The 14541-nt window shown below is 63.2% G+C and overlaps 1 protein-coding gene across 1 annotated transcript in view; it reads left to right on the top strand.

The window, feature by feature from the left end:
- SLIT1 (slit guidance ligand 1) overlaps window positions 1-14541 on the top strand; it is a 139264-nt gene that overhangs the window by 104975 nt on the left and 19748 nt on the right. The window contains exons 12-22 of the mRNA XM_054035641.1: window positions 3199-3270; window positions 3419-3562; window positions 4098-4261; window positions 4867-4890; window positions 5614-5758; window positions 6020-6094; window positions 7696-7839; window positions 8915-9058; window positions 11018-11184; window positions 11982-12114; window positions 14032-14100. Of these exons, the coding sequence (XP_053891616.1) occupies window positions 3199-3270; window positions 3419-3562; window positions 4098-4261; window positions 4867-4890; window positions 5614-5758; window positions 6020-6094; window positions 7696-7839; window positions 8915-9058; window positions 11018-11184; window positions 11982-12114; window positions 14032-14100 (1281 nt within the window). The remainder of the gene's footprint in view (window positions 1-3198; window positions 3271-3418; window positions 3563-4097; window positions 4262-4866; window positions 4891-5613; window positions 5759-6019; window positions 6095-7695; window positions 7840-8914; window positions 9059-11017; window positions 11185-11981; window positions 12115-14031; window positions 14101-14541) is intronic.

Raw genomic sequence — 14541 nt, 5'->3', positions numbered from 1 at the left:
AGCTGCCCGGCGTGTCGCGGGTTCTCTGGCTTTCTGTCCACCAACCACAGCCTCAGGTCGGATGGGCACCGCTCATACAGTTGCTCCAGTACCAGCAGTTTAATCAGGTCCTCCTTCGTCTGGGCCCCACCAGCCCACTTGCTGGCGTATCTTTCCATGCGGGCGGCTAGTTGCAGATATGAGATCTCAGGGGTTTTATCTTGACTCCGGAACCTTTCCCGGTACATCTCAGGAGTCAGCCCAAACTCTCGTAGCAGGGCCTTTTTGAATAGTTCGTAGTCCCCTTTCTCTGCCTCTCCCAGTTGGCGGTACAATGCCACGGATTTGGGGTCCAGTAAGGGGGTAAGGACCCGGAGTCTGTCCGCGGGCTCCACCCGGTGCAGCTCGCAGGCCGTCTCAAAGGCCTCCAGGAAGTCATCCATGTCCTCCCCCTCCTTGTATGGGGCCATGATGCACTTATCAAAGCTCCGTGCAGTCCTGGGTCCCCCCTCACTCACCGCAGCCGGGGGTTCGCTGCCCTTCAATCTCGCCAGTTCCAGGTCATGCTGACGCTGTCTCTCATTCTCCTGTCTCTGTCTCTCATTCTCCTCCCGTTCCTGCTGACGCTGTCTCTCTTCACGCTGATGCTGTCTCTCTTTCTCCTCCCGTTCATGCTGTCTCTGTCGTTCACGATCCTCCAGCTCCCTCAGTTTTAGCTCTTTCTCCCATTCCAGCCAATTCCGCTCCCCGGATGCCGAACGTCGCCGGGAGGATCCTCTGCTGGCCGGCGAGCTTCGCCGGGGGGACCCCCTGCTGGCCGGGGGGGTCACGGCGCCTTCGGTATTTGCTGGGCTCCTCCCCACCCTTCCCCTAGGCATAGGAAGGAGGGGTCTCGGGAAGCCCTCAGCAGCCGGCTGACCACTCCCAGCTGGGACAGACACTGGTGCCTGCGCTGCATTTGCCAGGCTGCTTCCCTGAGACACAGGGATCGGTTCATTCGCGCGATCTTCCGCCTCCAGCTGGGCAATGAGCTGTTCTTTGGTGAGCCTCCCAATGCGCAGCCGCCTCTGCTTGCACAGCTCCACCAGGTCGCTCTTAAGCCGCTTGGCATACATCTTCCTGCTGGCCACTCACCGGCCTGTGTGCTCACAGCTCCCCACAGTTCCCAGGGAGACCCCTAGTGTGCCAGCCCTTCTCGAGGTCACCACCTCTCTGCCAGGGTCGAGCTGCAGACTCCTCCGCCCCTGGGACCACTCGCTGCGATCCCCCCGGGGGACCCTGTTACTGCAAAAGTCCTTCTCGCTGGTCACACACTCCCAGGGGTAATAACCGTCTCTCTCTCACTCTTCAGCGTGCCTGGTCCCCGTCAATCCCCCTTCGTTTTACTGCTCCCCAGTCACTTACTGCGGGAAGCGCCGTCCACGGGGTGCAGTAGATCCCGCCGCTGCCACCAGTTGTCACGGAGTATTGGGGGACTCAGGGCCCTGCACCCCCGGCTTCCTGCGATTCACCATGACTCTCAGCCAGACAGTAAAGCAGAAGGTTTATTTGGATGACAGGAATACAGTCCAAGACAGGTCTTGCAGGCACAGACAACAGGGCCCCCCTCAGTTAGGTCCGGCTTGGGGTCCCAGGGCATGCCAGCCCACCCCCCTTGGGGGGTCAGAGCCATCTCTGCCTCCCAGCCATCTCTCCAGCCTCCTTCTAGCCTCCTTCCCGCACTCTCCTTTTGCGACCCCTCCCACAGCCTTTGTTCAGTTTCCCGGGCTAAGGAGTCGCCTCCCCTTCAACCCCTTCCTGGGTTCTCATGTTACACACTCAGGTATGCGCCCTCGGGCAGATCCCATCCTGCAATGCCGACTATCCCAGCACACTCCCCTGTCAGCATTCACAGACCACCGTGAGAACAGGCCCAGTTCGTCACACCCTCCCATCCCAGCTCTGGGCCCCCCCCCAGCTCCGCCAACGCCCCTCACTCCCGACCCGCAGCCCCCTCCCATCCCAGTTCTGGGTCCCCCTCTGCTCCACCAACGCCCCCACTCCCGACCCGCAGCCCCCTCCCATCCCAGTTCTGGGTCCCCCTCTGCTCCACCAACGCCCCCACTCCCGACCCGCAGCCCCCTCCCATCCCAGCCCTGAGCCCCTCCCCCAGCTCGGCCAATGCCCCTCACTCCCGACCCGCAGCCCCCTGCCATGGGCTTCACCGCGCCCAGAGCCCCGGGAATCACACGAGGGAATCCAACAGCCAGCCTCCCTAATCGTCACGCTGCCCTGGGACCGCTCTGCTCCACCAACGCCCCCACTCCCGACCCGCAGCCCCCTGCCATGGGCTTCACCGCGCCCAGAGCCCCGGGAATCACACGACGGAATCCGACCTCCAGCCTCCCTAATCGTCACGCTGCCCTGGGACCGCTCTGCTCCACCAACACCCCTCACTCCCGACCCGCAGCCCCCTCCCATCCCAGCTCTGGGCCCCCCTCTGCTCCACCAACGCCCCCACTCCCGACCCGCAGCCCCCTCCCATCCCAGCTCTGGGTCCCCCTCTGCTCCACCAACGCCCCCACTCCCGACCCGCAGCCCCCTCCCATCCCAGCCCTGAGCCCCTCCCCCAGCTTGGCCAACGCCCCTCACTCCCGACCCACAGCCCCCTCCCATCCCAGCTCTGGGTCCCCCCCAGCTCGGCCAACGCCCCTCACTCCCGACCCGCAGCCCCCTCCCATCCCAGCCCTGAGCCCCTCCCCCAGCTCAGCCAACGCCCCTCACTCCCGACCCGCAGCCCCCTCCCATCCCAGCTCTGGGTCCCTCTTTACTCCACCAACGCCCCTCACTCTCGACCCACAGCCCCCTGCCATCCCAGCTCTGGGTTCCCCCAGCTCTGCCAATGCCCCTCACTCCCAACCCGCAGCCCCCTGCAGGTTTGGTCCTTGGCCTCTCTGGAGTGAGGATGAACAGCCCTGTCGGTTGCGCGGCTTGGCTGAGGCCAGCCAGTCGCACTGTCAGGTGGGCCCGGTTTGGCGGCGGAGGTAAGATTGCTGGCCAGGCCCAAGGCTGGGGGCCCCAGCAGCGTGGGGTGGCCCGTGCTGGGGGTCGGTAAAGCTGGGGGCTGTGGGGGGATCCGTGCTCCTTGCTGGGGTCCCATGGGGATCCCCGTTCGCTGGGCTGGGGGCTCAGCCCAATGCCCGGGGGCTGCGTGCGAGCGACCGGCTCTGTCTTTTCCAGCGTGCTGTATGGGAACAAGATCACAGACCTGCCCCGGGGCGTCTTCGGGGGACTCCACGCGCTGCAGCTTCTGTAAGCATGCGGCGGCTCCGGCAGGGGGCGGGGGGCTGGGGCCTGCCCGGCTCTGCTCTCGGGAGCCCGACGTGCCAGCCCCGGTGTCGGCGGGGCCCAGAGCAGGGCCGGCCTGCGTCTCTGTTTGACATCTCCCTGCCCCCCCCAGGCTCATCAACGCCAACAAGATCAACTGCATCCGCGCCGACACCTTCGGGGACCTGCAGAGCCTCTCTCTGCTCTCGCTGTACGACAACAAGCTACAGGGCCTGGCCAAGGGCACCTTCGCCCCCCTGCGGGCCATCCAGACGCTGTGAGTGCTGGGCAGCGCCAGCCGCCAAGTCCCGGATCTTGGGGGGATTCCTGCTCCGCCCTGCATGGCCCACGTGGGGCAGGCTCTGGTTCAGGAGGTGCAGCCCGGGGGCTGGGGGGTGGGGGGGGCAAAGAGGCCTTCACGCCCTCCAGATCCTGGGCTCCCCCGGGGCCAAGAGGGGAAGAAAACCCTGGAACCGGGTAAGTCAGAGCAACCTGGGGGGTCCCAGCACCACATGCTGACGCCCCCCCCCCCCAGCAGGGCTCAGTGGGGCAGCATGGAGCTGGCTGGGTCTGGGGGGCATGAGCGGCTCTGCAGGCCCCAGGGCTGCGCAGAGGGGCCAGGCTGGGGGTTGCTGTAATTTACCCAGAGTCCCTAGAGCCCTGCAGGGTTTGGTGCTCCCCGCCTGGGCCCAGGGGCGAGCCGCGAGCCGGGGGCCCTGCCCATGGGGGGCAGCACCCCCAGCTCAGGGCCTGGCCAGTAACGCTCAGTGTTGGGGCCAGCATCCCCCTCCTCCCCTCTGCATCCCCCCCAGGCACCTGGCTCAGAACCCCTTCATCTGCGACTGCAACCTGCGGTGGCTGGCGGATTTCCTGCGCGCCAACCCCATTGAGACCAGCGGTGCCCGCTGCGCCAGCCCGCGCCGCCTGGCCAACAAGCGCATCGGCCAGATCAAGAGCAAGAAGTTCCGCTGCTCAGGTGAGTCCAGGCCCCTCCCTGCCCCCCTGCGGCTGCGGGACCCCGGGGGCTGGGGGACGGAGGCAGTTCATTGGGGAAGGCACTGGGCCCAGCGGTGAAGGGAGCGAGGGGCCGGTGCCCCCGTGTGCCGAGCAGGCAGAGGACGAGCCGGGGCACGGAGTCTCCACGCAGCCACAGGGAAGCTGGAACCCAGGCTCCTGCTCCTCCAGCCCCGGGCCCTTTCCTGGGGAACCAGAGCATCCGTCCATGCAGCCGCTGTCACTGCCCCCGCGGGCTGGGGGCTCCCCCCCGGGCTGCTGCTACCGCAGCACTATCCAGAGACCTTAACTGAGCCGTGAGGTGCTGGGCCCCGCAGAGACACCGCGTCACGCCCTGCCCTGCCCAGCTCCCAAGCCACACAGACAGCAAGGGAGGAGGGGAAACTGAGGCACGGACCTGGAGGGACTTGCCCAAGCTCAGCCGGTGTTTCAGTGGCAGAGCTGGGGCTCGAGCCCTGGTGCCAGCGCACCAGAGATCTCGCCAGGCACCACCAGCCGTCCCCCCTTCCCACGTGGGCCCCGGCGCCGGGCTGCCCCGCTAACGTGTTTGTGCCTTTCTCTCCGCAGCCAAAGAGCAGTACTTTATTCCAGGTAAGGACCGAGCTGGGGCCTCTCTCGGACGGGCTGTGCTTTGCCGTGTGACGTCCCTGGGTAGCTGGGTACGGTGTCACGCAGGACTCCCACGGCCCGGCTCTCCGGCCGGGCACAGATATTGCCGCCCGCTGCTGGCACCTGGGGGTCTGGCCCCAGAGGCGGGGAATGGCCCTAACCCAGCTTGGCCCCACACAGCCCCCGAGCGATGGCAAAGCCACTGCAGTGTCTGGCTCTAGGCAGTGATTCCCACGCAGCCAGTGCCCCCCGCAGGCACAGAGCAGGAATCCTGCACCCAGGAGCCGGCTGCGGATCGCGGCCTCGAGCAGTGACAGCTCGGCACGGGCGCAGGGGCTGGGATGTAGGGTGAATGAGAGCAGAAAAGCAGCCGTGGCTCCTCCTCACACCCGGCTGCCGGGCCGTGGCTGGGCTTCTAGTGGAGAGCAGCTGGGGGCTGCGATTGGGGGATCTCAGGCTGGGGCCTCACCCCCCATGGGGGGCAGGGGTGGCCCTGAACCCCCCGGCCCGGGGGCCTGATCACTGCAGGGAAATGGTATCTGCTCCTAAACCCCGGGGGAGCAGGAGGTGCAGCTCCTTGCGCGGCAGGCTGCGCTGCCCCCTGCTGGCCTTTCTGCATTGGGGCCGGACTGTGGCAGGCCAGACCAGCCCCTCAGCAGGGCAGGGGCTGGCGTCCTGCCCTCCCTGGCGTCTCTCTTGTGGCAGGCGCGGAGGATCACCAGCTGAACAGTGAGTGCAGCAGTGACGTGAGCTGCCCCCCGAAGTGCCGCTGCGAGGCCAACGTGGTGGAATGCTCCAACCTGAAACTCACCAAACTCCCGGAACGCATCCCGCAGACCACGGCAGAGCTGTAAGCCCCCTCCCCACCTCCCCGGCTCCCCGCGCGCCGGGCGTCCTAACCCGGCTCTGTCTGGCGCACGCGCACTCACCTTGCCAGAGCCTGCAGACCCCCGCGTAACCCTCCGCCCGGTTCAGGGAGCTGCACGCCTCACACCGGGGGGAAGGGAGGGGGACTGGGGGACTTCCTTTATTCCTCCCCGGGGGGTGAGCACTGCCTGGGTCTCATTGTTAGCGTCTTTGTTCTTCTCTCCCCATCTCCCCCACCCCCCAGACGCCTGAACAACAATGAAATCTCCGTCCTGGAGGCCACGGGGCTCTTCAAAAAACTCCCACACCTGAAAAAAATGTGAGTACGACCCCAGCAGTCCTCACGGCCACGGTGAAGGCATGTGAGATACCGCACGCAGGACCCGGGGAGTGGGGCACAGCCAGTGGTAGGGAACGGCTGACAATGCATCATTAACCTGTGGAACTCACTGACACAAGATGTCACTGAGGCCACAAGCTGAGCAGGAGTGGGCAGTTCTGTGGCTAGTGAGACTAGCCAGAGTTACAGGAAACCTGCCTGTGATGGTGCTGGCCGTGGGAGCCGGCTGAGGTCACTCAATCAGGGTGAACTGCAAACAGAACGGGGCAGAGAAACCCCAAAAGCTGGTGGTTATTCCAATACTTAGATTTACCAAACCACACAAAACAGCTCCTGTAGTATCTCACTGGTTACTCAGAAGTCCAAACAATGCAGTTCCCTTAAAGTGCCCAGCCTCAGGCCTCCGTCCAGACACACACGTCAGATATGATGATGGTTACTGAAAATCTTATCATATAAAAGAAAAGGTTCTTCCAACCCCAAAGGATCAGCCACACACCCAGGTCCAATGATAACTTAGATCTTACCCAGAATACACGCTATAGTCAATTCTTATTAACTAAACTACAATTTATTTAAAGAGAAAAGAGAGAGAGAGTTGGTTCAAAGATCAATATACAGACAGACTTGAATTCAATTCTTGAGGTTCAGATACATGGCAGAGATGAGCTTGTCGTTGCCAAAAGTCCTTTTAGAAATAGTCCAGAGGTTATAGTCCAATGTCCATATTCAGGGTGGCTCCAGTCAATGACTGGGGATCTCAATCCTTGTGGCTTAAGGTTTCCCCCTCTTGAAACCCAAAGCAGATCTGAGATGATGTTGGATTGTGTCCCAGAGTTTTTATACATTCCCAGCAGCCTTTCGGCCTGAGAAAACAATAGGTCTAACTTTCCTTCCAAACATCCTGGCAATTAGCACAGGGTAATTTATCCATTACACAGTTCAGATACAGGTTACCACAACCTTCAAAGAGACATAGAGACAATAATACTATTTCCCTCAAGTATCATCAGAAATGTTAATATTCCTTTTTTGATCTTTGAATTAAAGCTATAGCAATAGACCAGACTTGTTTGCTGACATCACAAGCCCTGAGCACACAGCTCCCCTTCTCTGTCTAACAATGCCGGCTGCATTTCAAAGCTCTGTTCATTTACAGATCTTCCTAACCAGTCTCTGGTTCGGCCATGGGTCAGGTCGGTCTGGGAGGTAATTAACTCTTTCTGGCCCTGTCACCTTCCAATGAGCTATTATATTACACACCTAACCTCACACTGCCAGTCTAGGGCACAAGCCAGCCTCTCACGACCGGGGCCAGAAGGAACCTTCCCCCACGGACCGGTTATTGTACTAGTGCCCACTAGGGGGTGCCGTGCACCTTCTCTGCAGCAGCTGGTGCTGGACGGACGCCCCCAGCCGGCCCCCGTGTTCCCACCTAACGTAGGACTGGACGCCCCCAGGGGACAGAGGGGTGGGACCCAGCAGGTGATGTCCCGCAGTGCACAGGGGTGGCTCCCTGGGGGACTGCAGCCCCCCCATCCCCTATGTGGGCCCAGCTAGCCACTCCCCTCTCTCCCCAGCAACCTGAGCAACAACAAGGTGACGGAGATCGAGGACGGGGCCTTTGAGGGGGCAGCGTCCGTCAGCGAGCTGCACCTGACGGCCAACCAGCTGGAGTCGGTGCGCAGCGGCATGTTCCGGGGCCTGGCGGGGCTGCGGACCCTGTGAGTGGAGCCGGGGCCACATCTCGCGGCGGGGGTTGGGGGGGGGGGCCTCCGGGTGGGTTTCGGGGCCTGGGTGCGGCTAAACCCGATGCCTCCCGCCACATCCCGCGCCCAGGTGCTCCCTCCTGGTGCCTCGTGCCGCGTCCCGCGCCCGCGTCCTCCCTCCCGGTGCCCTGCGCCCGCATCCTCCCTCCCAGCGCCGCGCCCGCATCCTCCCTCTCGCCCCGCGCCTGCGTCCTTCCTCCCAGCGCCGCGCCCGCGCCCTCCTGGCACCACACCCCATGCCCGCATCCTCCCTTCCGGCCCCACGCCCGCGTCCTCCCTCCTGGCGCCTCGCGCCTCGCCCCACGCCCACGCCCTCCCTCTCGCGCCACGCCCCGCACCCAACGCCCGCGTCCTCCCTCCCGGCACCTCGTGCCGCGCCCCGTGCCTGGGCTGCATCCTCCCTCCCAGCGCCTCGTGCCGCACCTTGCCCATGTGCCGCCTGCTCCTGCGAACGGGCCCCTGCAGCTCCCCCAGCAGGCGCTACCCAGATGGCTCTCCCCACTCGGGGCAGCCTCCCAGTGCACCCCCTGCCCTACCACAGAGCCTGGTCCTTGCTGTGTCTGTCTGCCTGCTGCCTGCCGCTCGCACTCACCCCGGCCCTGGGGACAAGAGGGAGACCCCCCCCACTTACCCTGGCGCTGTCGGGGCAGGAGGGTGTCCTGTGCCTGCTTCCTCGCTCCCAGGGCCAGGGGCGGGAGGGTTGGGGTACAGCCAGGGCATGGTGCCACCCTCGGGCACTGCTCCCGCTGTAGGCAGCGTTGCTGCGCTGGCGTGGAGCGTCAGTTTGCAGCTTGTCCGGGCCACGCCCATTGCTGCCTCCCCGACCCCAGCTGGTCTGAGTCCCTGAGACTGCTCCCGGGGGGTCCGTGCGCACAGCGCCCGGTGCACATGGCAGTGCCCCCGGCAGGCTGTGGCCGAGTCTCACTGCACTGAGGGTTCCTGGGTGCAAGGCGGGCAGCGGGCGGGTGCGGCTGGCGTGGCGACAAGGCGCCGCTCACGAGGCTGTTACCCCTCCCTCCCTCCCTCCCAGGATGCTGCGAAACAACCGCATCAGCTGCATCCACAACGACAGCTTCACGGGGCTGCGCAGTGTGCGCCTGCTCTCGCTCTACGACAACCAGATCAGCACCATCGCGCCTGGCGCCTTCGACACGCTGCAGTCGCTCTCCACGCTGTGAGTCGGGGCGTCCCCGTGGTCCCTGCCTCTCCAGGCGGGCTTAGCCCGGCCTGGGGACCCGTCCCTCCCTCTCCCGGCCCCACTGGCACTGGGCTCTGGGGTCAGTGATGCTGTAACGATGTGGGAGCCAGCTGAGGTCACTCAATCAGGGTGAACTGCAGACAGAACAGGGCAGACAAACCCCAATCGCTGGTGGTTATTTACCAAACCAGCCCAACACAGCTTCTGTAGGACCTCACTGGTCACTCAGAAGTCCAAACAATGCAGTTCTCTTAAAGTGCCCAGCCTCAGGCCTCCGTCCACACACACCTGTCAGATACGATGATGGTTACTGAAAATCTGATCTCATCATATAAAAAAAAGGTTCTTCCAACCCCAAAGGATCAGCCACACACCAGGTCCAATTATAACTTAGATCAGGGGTCGGCAACCTTTCAGAAGTGCCGAGTCTTCATTTATTCACTCTAATGTAAGGCTTCGCGTGCCAGTCAGACATTTTAACGTTTTTTAGGTCTCTCTATAAGTCTATAATATAGAACCAAACTACTGTTAGGGTTAGGGTCAGGCCGGAAAGCGGGCTGAGAAAGGCTGGAGTTCCAGACCCCGGCTGGCAGGAGGTCAGTGGCTGGAATCCCAGGTCAGCAGCTGAGGGGAGGGGAGCGGGCGGCTGGTAGGGCTGAGCAGGGCCGGAGGCCTGGTCCCTGTCTGGCTGGGGGCCTGCGCTGGAACTCCAACCGGAAGCAAGGTGAGTGGGGCTGCAGCGGGAACCCCGGCTGGCAAGGAGCCGGCAGGCGAAACCCCAGAGCAGCGACTGAACAACCCAGCCCCCCGCTGCGCTGGGGTTTCAGCTCCGGCTCCTGCCAGCCAGGACTCTCAGCCCACTGCCAGCCTGAGGTTCCTTCCCCCAGGCCAGCAGCAGGCGCTGAGTGGGACCGGCGGCTGGACCCTGGCTGGCAAGGGGCCAGCAGCGGGAACCCCAGAGCGGCAGCAGGCTGAGCGGCTCAGCCGGCGCTGTGTGCCATCAAATATCAGCTCGCATGCCACCTTTGGCATGTGTGCCGTAAGTTACCGACCCCTGACTTAGATCTTACCCAGAATACACATTAGAGTCAATTCTTGTTACCTAAACTAAAATTTATTAAAAAAGAAAAGAGAGAGCGTGTTGGTTCAAAGATCAATATACAGACAGACTTGAATTCAGTTCTTGAGGTTCAGATACAGAGCAGAGATGAGCTTGTTGTTGCCAAAAGTCCTTTTAGAAATAGTCCAGAGGTTATAGTCCAATGTCCATATTCAGGGTGGCTCCAGTCAATGACTGGGGATCTCAATCTTTGTGGCTTAAGGTTTCCCCCTCTTGAAACCCAAAGCAGATCTGAGATGAAGCAGGATCGTGTCCCAGGGTTCTTATACATTTCCAGCAGCCTTTTGGCCTGAGAAAACAATAGGCCTAACTCTCCTTCCAAACATCCTGGCAATTAGCACAGGGTAATTTATCCATTACACAGTTCAGATACAGGTACCACAACCTTCAAAGAGACATAGAGACAATAATACTATTTCCCTCAAGTATCATCAGAAATGTTAATATTCCTTTTTTGATCTTTGAATTAAAGCTATAGCAATAGACCAGACTTGTTTGCTGACATCACAAGCCCTGAGCACACAGCTCCCCTTCTACCTCTAACAATGCCAGCTGCATTTCAAAGCTCTGTTCATTTACAGATCTTCCTAACCAGTCTCTGGTTCGGCCATGGGTCAGGTCGGTCTGGGAGGTAATTAACTCTTTCTGGCCCTGTCACCTGTCAATGAGCTATTATGTTACACGCCTGACGTCACGGATGCGCATGCCTGAGGCTTGGCCCAGGCCCCGCTGGCTTGGGAGCTGGGAGCCGCAGGGACTCCGGGTGCCCGGCCCTGCTGCCACCACGTTAGCCCCGCGCTCGCCCTCTCCTGCAGGAACCTGCTGGCCAACCCCTTCGACTGTAACTGCCGGCTGGCCTGGCTGGGCGACTGGCTGCGGAGGAGGAAGATCGTCACGGGGAACCCGCGCTGCCAGAACCCCGACTTCCTGCGGCAGATCCCGCTCCAGGACGTGGCCTTCCCCGACTTCAGGTGTGAGGAAGGTAACTCACAGGCGCCATGGGGCTGAGTGGGGGCGGCCGACGAGGGGTCCCCCAGCGGGTGCTTCCCGGCTGGCCACGTCGGGCCCCGCTGCCCCCCTGCACTGGTGGTGCTGACTCCCACCCCAGCCTCTCGGGTCTAGCTCTGCCCACATCCAGGCTGTGCCCCGGCTGGGTCCCGACCCAGAGCGTGGCTGAGCGGGGGCTGGGCTGGGACAGTACCCAGGGCCCAGGCGTGCGATCCAGCCGGCTGGTGGCTGAGGGCGCGGGTCATGGGGGCACACACCTGAACCGGATTAGCTCCAGCTGGGGAGTTAACGTCCCAAGCGAGTCAGGGACACAATTATTCTGATTTTTAGCCTTGGTTTGGTTTCAATTAAGGCCACACGAGACTGTAGTGCTGGAGCCCGGAGCCCGTCTGCTCAGTCTCCCAGAGGGACGGTGAAGGGGTGACTTGGTTACTGCCCACAGTATCGCCAAGGGGAACAGGTACTGGAGGCGGGCGCTGCCATCCAGTCCAGCCGGGGAAGGTCTAACCCGGCCCGGGTCTGGAAGCTGGAGTGAGACGTGGGCAGGCTGGAAAGCAGGCGTGGATCTGTGCCGGGGAGGGGGGGGGGGGGAGCGCTGACGGGGGCTGCGGGCGGGTAGGGACAAGTGACCCGGGTGCGGGTGGATTCTCCAGCGTGGGCAGATGTTTGTCTAGAATCAGCTCTAGGGGCTTTTGGGGGGCAGGCCAGCGCCTTGGAGTCTCTGCCCCCACGATGGATGGGCCCGTTACTCGCTGTGCCCCCCCTTTGCAGGCCAGGAAGAGACAGGGTGCGTCCCACGGCCACAGTGCCCTCAGGAGTGCACCTGCCTGGACACGGTCGTTCGCTGCAGCAACAAACACCTCAAGTCGCTGCCCAAGGGGATCCCAAAGAACGTCACTGAGCTGTGAGTAACCCAGGGGTCTCACTGTGTGTCCCGCGGCTCACGGGTTGGGAGCCTGCGAGGCCGGGCCGGCTGGACACAGGGAGAGCGGGTCAGATTTCCCAGCGGGGGCTGGGAGGAGGGAGGGGGTGACAGTCACAGAACAGCTGATCCCCCCTGCTGTGGCCGTTCCCCCCGGAGTCCAGGGTGACACCCTGCACGCTCAGGCCAGCTGATCCGCCTGGCATCGCACGCTGCTGCAAACTCTGCTCTCAGTGACACTGGCGTAAATCTAGAGGCATTCAGCCCGTGGCCCACGAGCGGAGCCAGGCGTTGGTGTGGAGCTGGAGGTGTGAATTCCCGCCCCAGGAGAAGTGCCCAGCAGACTGACAACGGCAGCGTCGTGAGGGGGGCTAGCCCTGAGCCAGAGGGGATCCCCCCTCCGCCGCAGCCTGGGAGAGCCCAGTCCTGGTGTCCCAGGGCCTGGCTGGGCTCGGCCCTCGTGGGCGCTGGGTTGGGGTTGCTGCGGGAAAGCCTAGGCCAGACGAAGCTGTTTGGGCTGCTCCAAGGAGGGGGTCAGGGTAGCGCCACGTCCTTCGGCCCCAGAATGCCGCAGGGCGACCAGGTGTGTGACCCACCCGCTGGGAGTCGGGGGGGCAGGAAACGCAGCTAACGGGGGCTGCACATTAAAGTTCACCCTCCCGTTAGCTGTGACCCCCCCTCCACACCCCATCATTAAGCAGAAGCAGAACAAACCCTCATTAGCAATGGGGCGCCCCATGCTCTGGCTGGGACTCTGGGCGGGGCCGTCTCTCGCCTGGCGCTCGTGCAGCACCCGCTGCACTGGGGCCCTGAGGTCGCCCGGGGCCGTACCCACGGGCCATGCTCCCAGTGGGGGATGCCGAACCGGCACCAGGCCCCGGCCCCTGTCTGCACCGCGGGGCGAGCGGCCGACCTCGGGCTGCCAACTTCCTACTTGCACTAAACTGAACCCCCTGCCCCGCCCCCTCCGAGGCCCCGCCCCTCATCCAAGACCCTGCCCCGTCTCACTCCATCCCCCCTCCCTCTGTTGCTCGCTCTCCCCACCCTCATTTTCACTCACTCGCTCATTTTCACCAGGCTGGGGCAGGGGGCTGGGGTGCAGGAGGGGGTGAGGGCTCCTGCTGGGGCCGTGGATGAGTGGTATGGGGTGCAGGAGGGGGCTCCGGGCTAGGGCTGAGGGGTTCGGAGGGCAGGAGGGGGATCAGGGCTGGGGGTGGAGCTGAGGGGTTCGGAGGGCAGGAGGGGGATCAGGGCTGAGGCAGGAGGTTGGGGTGTTGTAGGGGGATGGGCGCTGGGCTGGGGTGTGGGGAGGTGAGGGCTCTGTCTGGGGGTGTGGGCTCTGGTGTGGGGCCGTGGATGAGGGGTTTGGGGTGCAGGAGGGGGCTCGGGGCTGGAGCTGAGGGGTTCAGAGGGCGGGAGGGGGATCAGGGCTGGGTCAGGGGGTTGGGGCCCGGGACAGGGTAAAGGGTTCAGGCTCCGGGCGGCGCTTACCTCTGACATCTCCCAGAAGCAGCGGCATGTCCCCCCTCCGGCTCCTACACGCTGCCCCCATCCGAAGCACCAGCTCCGCAGCTCCCATTGGCCGGGAACCGCGACTCGCTCACACAGACTTCCAGCCCAGCCCACCTGGAGTCTCAGACAGATGCCACACACACGTACACACACGTGCACACTCACACACGTGTGCCCCCCCGCGGTCAGAGCGGGACCCTGATCCCCTGCGTGGCTCTGGCAGTGCTCCGCTCGGCGCGGTGTCGGGGGGTCTCTGCACGGACGGACCCCAGGCCGAACTGGGCACGGTTGGCGCTGCGCCCCCACGTGAGCCCTGCCCTCTCACTGCCTGTGCGCCGGCCTCCTGAGCCAGCCCCATCGGTGACGGGCCTTTGTTCTCTCCCATAGTTACCTGGACGGCAATCAGTTCACACTGGTCCCCGGAGAGCTCTCCTCCTTCCGATCCCTGCAGCTGGTGTAAGTATCCCCTGTCACGGAGTGTGGGGGAACTCAGGGCCCTGCACCCCCGGCTTCCTGCGATTCACCTTGACTCTCAGCCAGCCAGTAAAGCAGAAGGTTTATTTAGACGACAGGAACACAGTCCAAGACAGGTCTTGCAGGTACAGACAACAGGATCCCCCCCAGTTAAGTCCATCTTGGGGTCTCAGGGCCCCACAGCCCCCTTGGGAGGTCAGAGCCCCGTTTGCCTCCCAGCCATCTCTCCAGGCAGCTCCTGAAACTCTCCTTCAGCGACCCCTCCCACAGCCTTTGTTTAGTTTCCCGGGCAGAGGTGTCACCTGGCCTCTAACCCCTTCCTGGGTTCTCATGTTACACGCTCAGGTGTTCTCCGTCGGTCAGTCTCCCATCCCCCAATGCAGACTGTCCTAGCCACACTCCCCTGTCAGCATTCACACACCA

This window comes from Malaclemys terrapin, chromosome 7, assembly GCF_027887155.1.
Source record: "Malaclemys terrapin pileata isolate rMalTer1 chromosome 7, rMalTer1.hap1, whole genome shotgun sequence".
Classification (NCBI taxonomy): Eukaryota; Metazoa; Chordata; order Testudines; family Emydidae; genus Malaclemys; species Malaclemys terrapin.
This window is presented reverse-complemented; position numbering and strand designations above follow the sequence as displayed.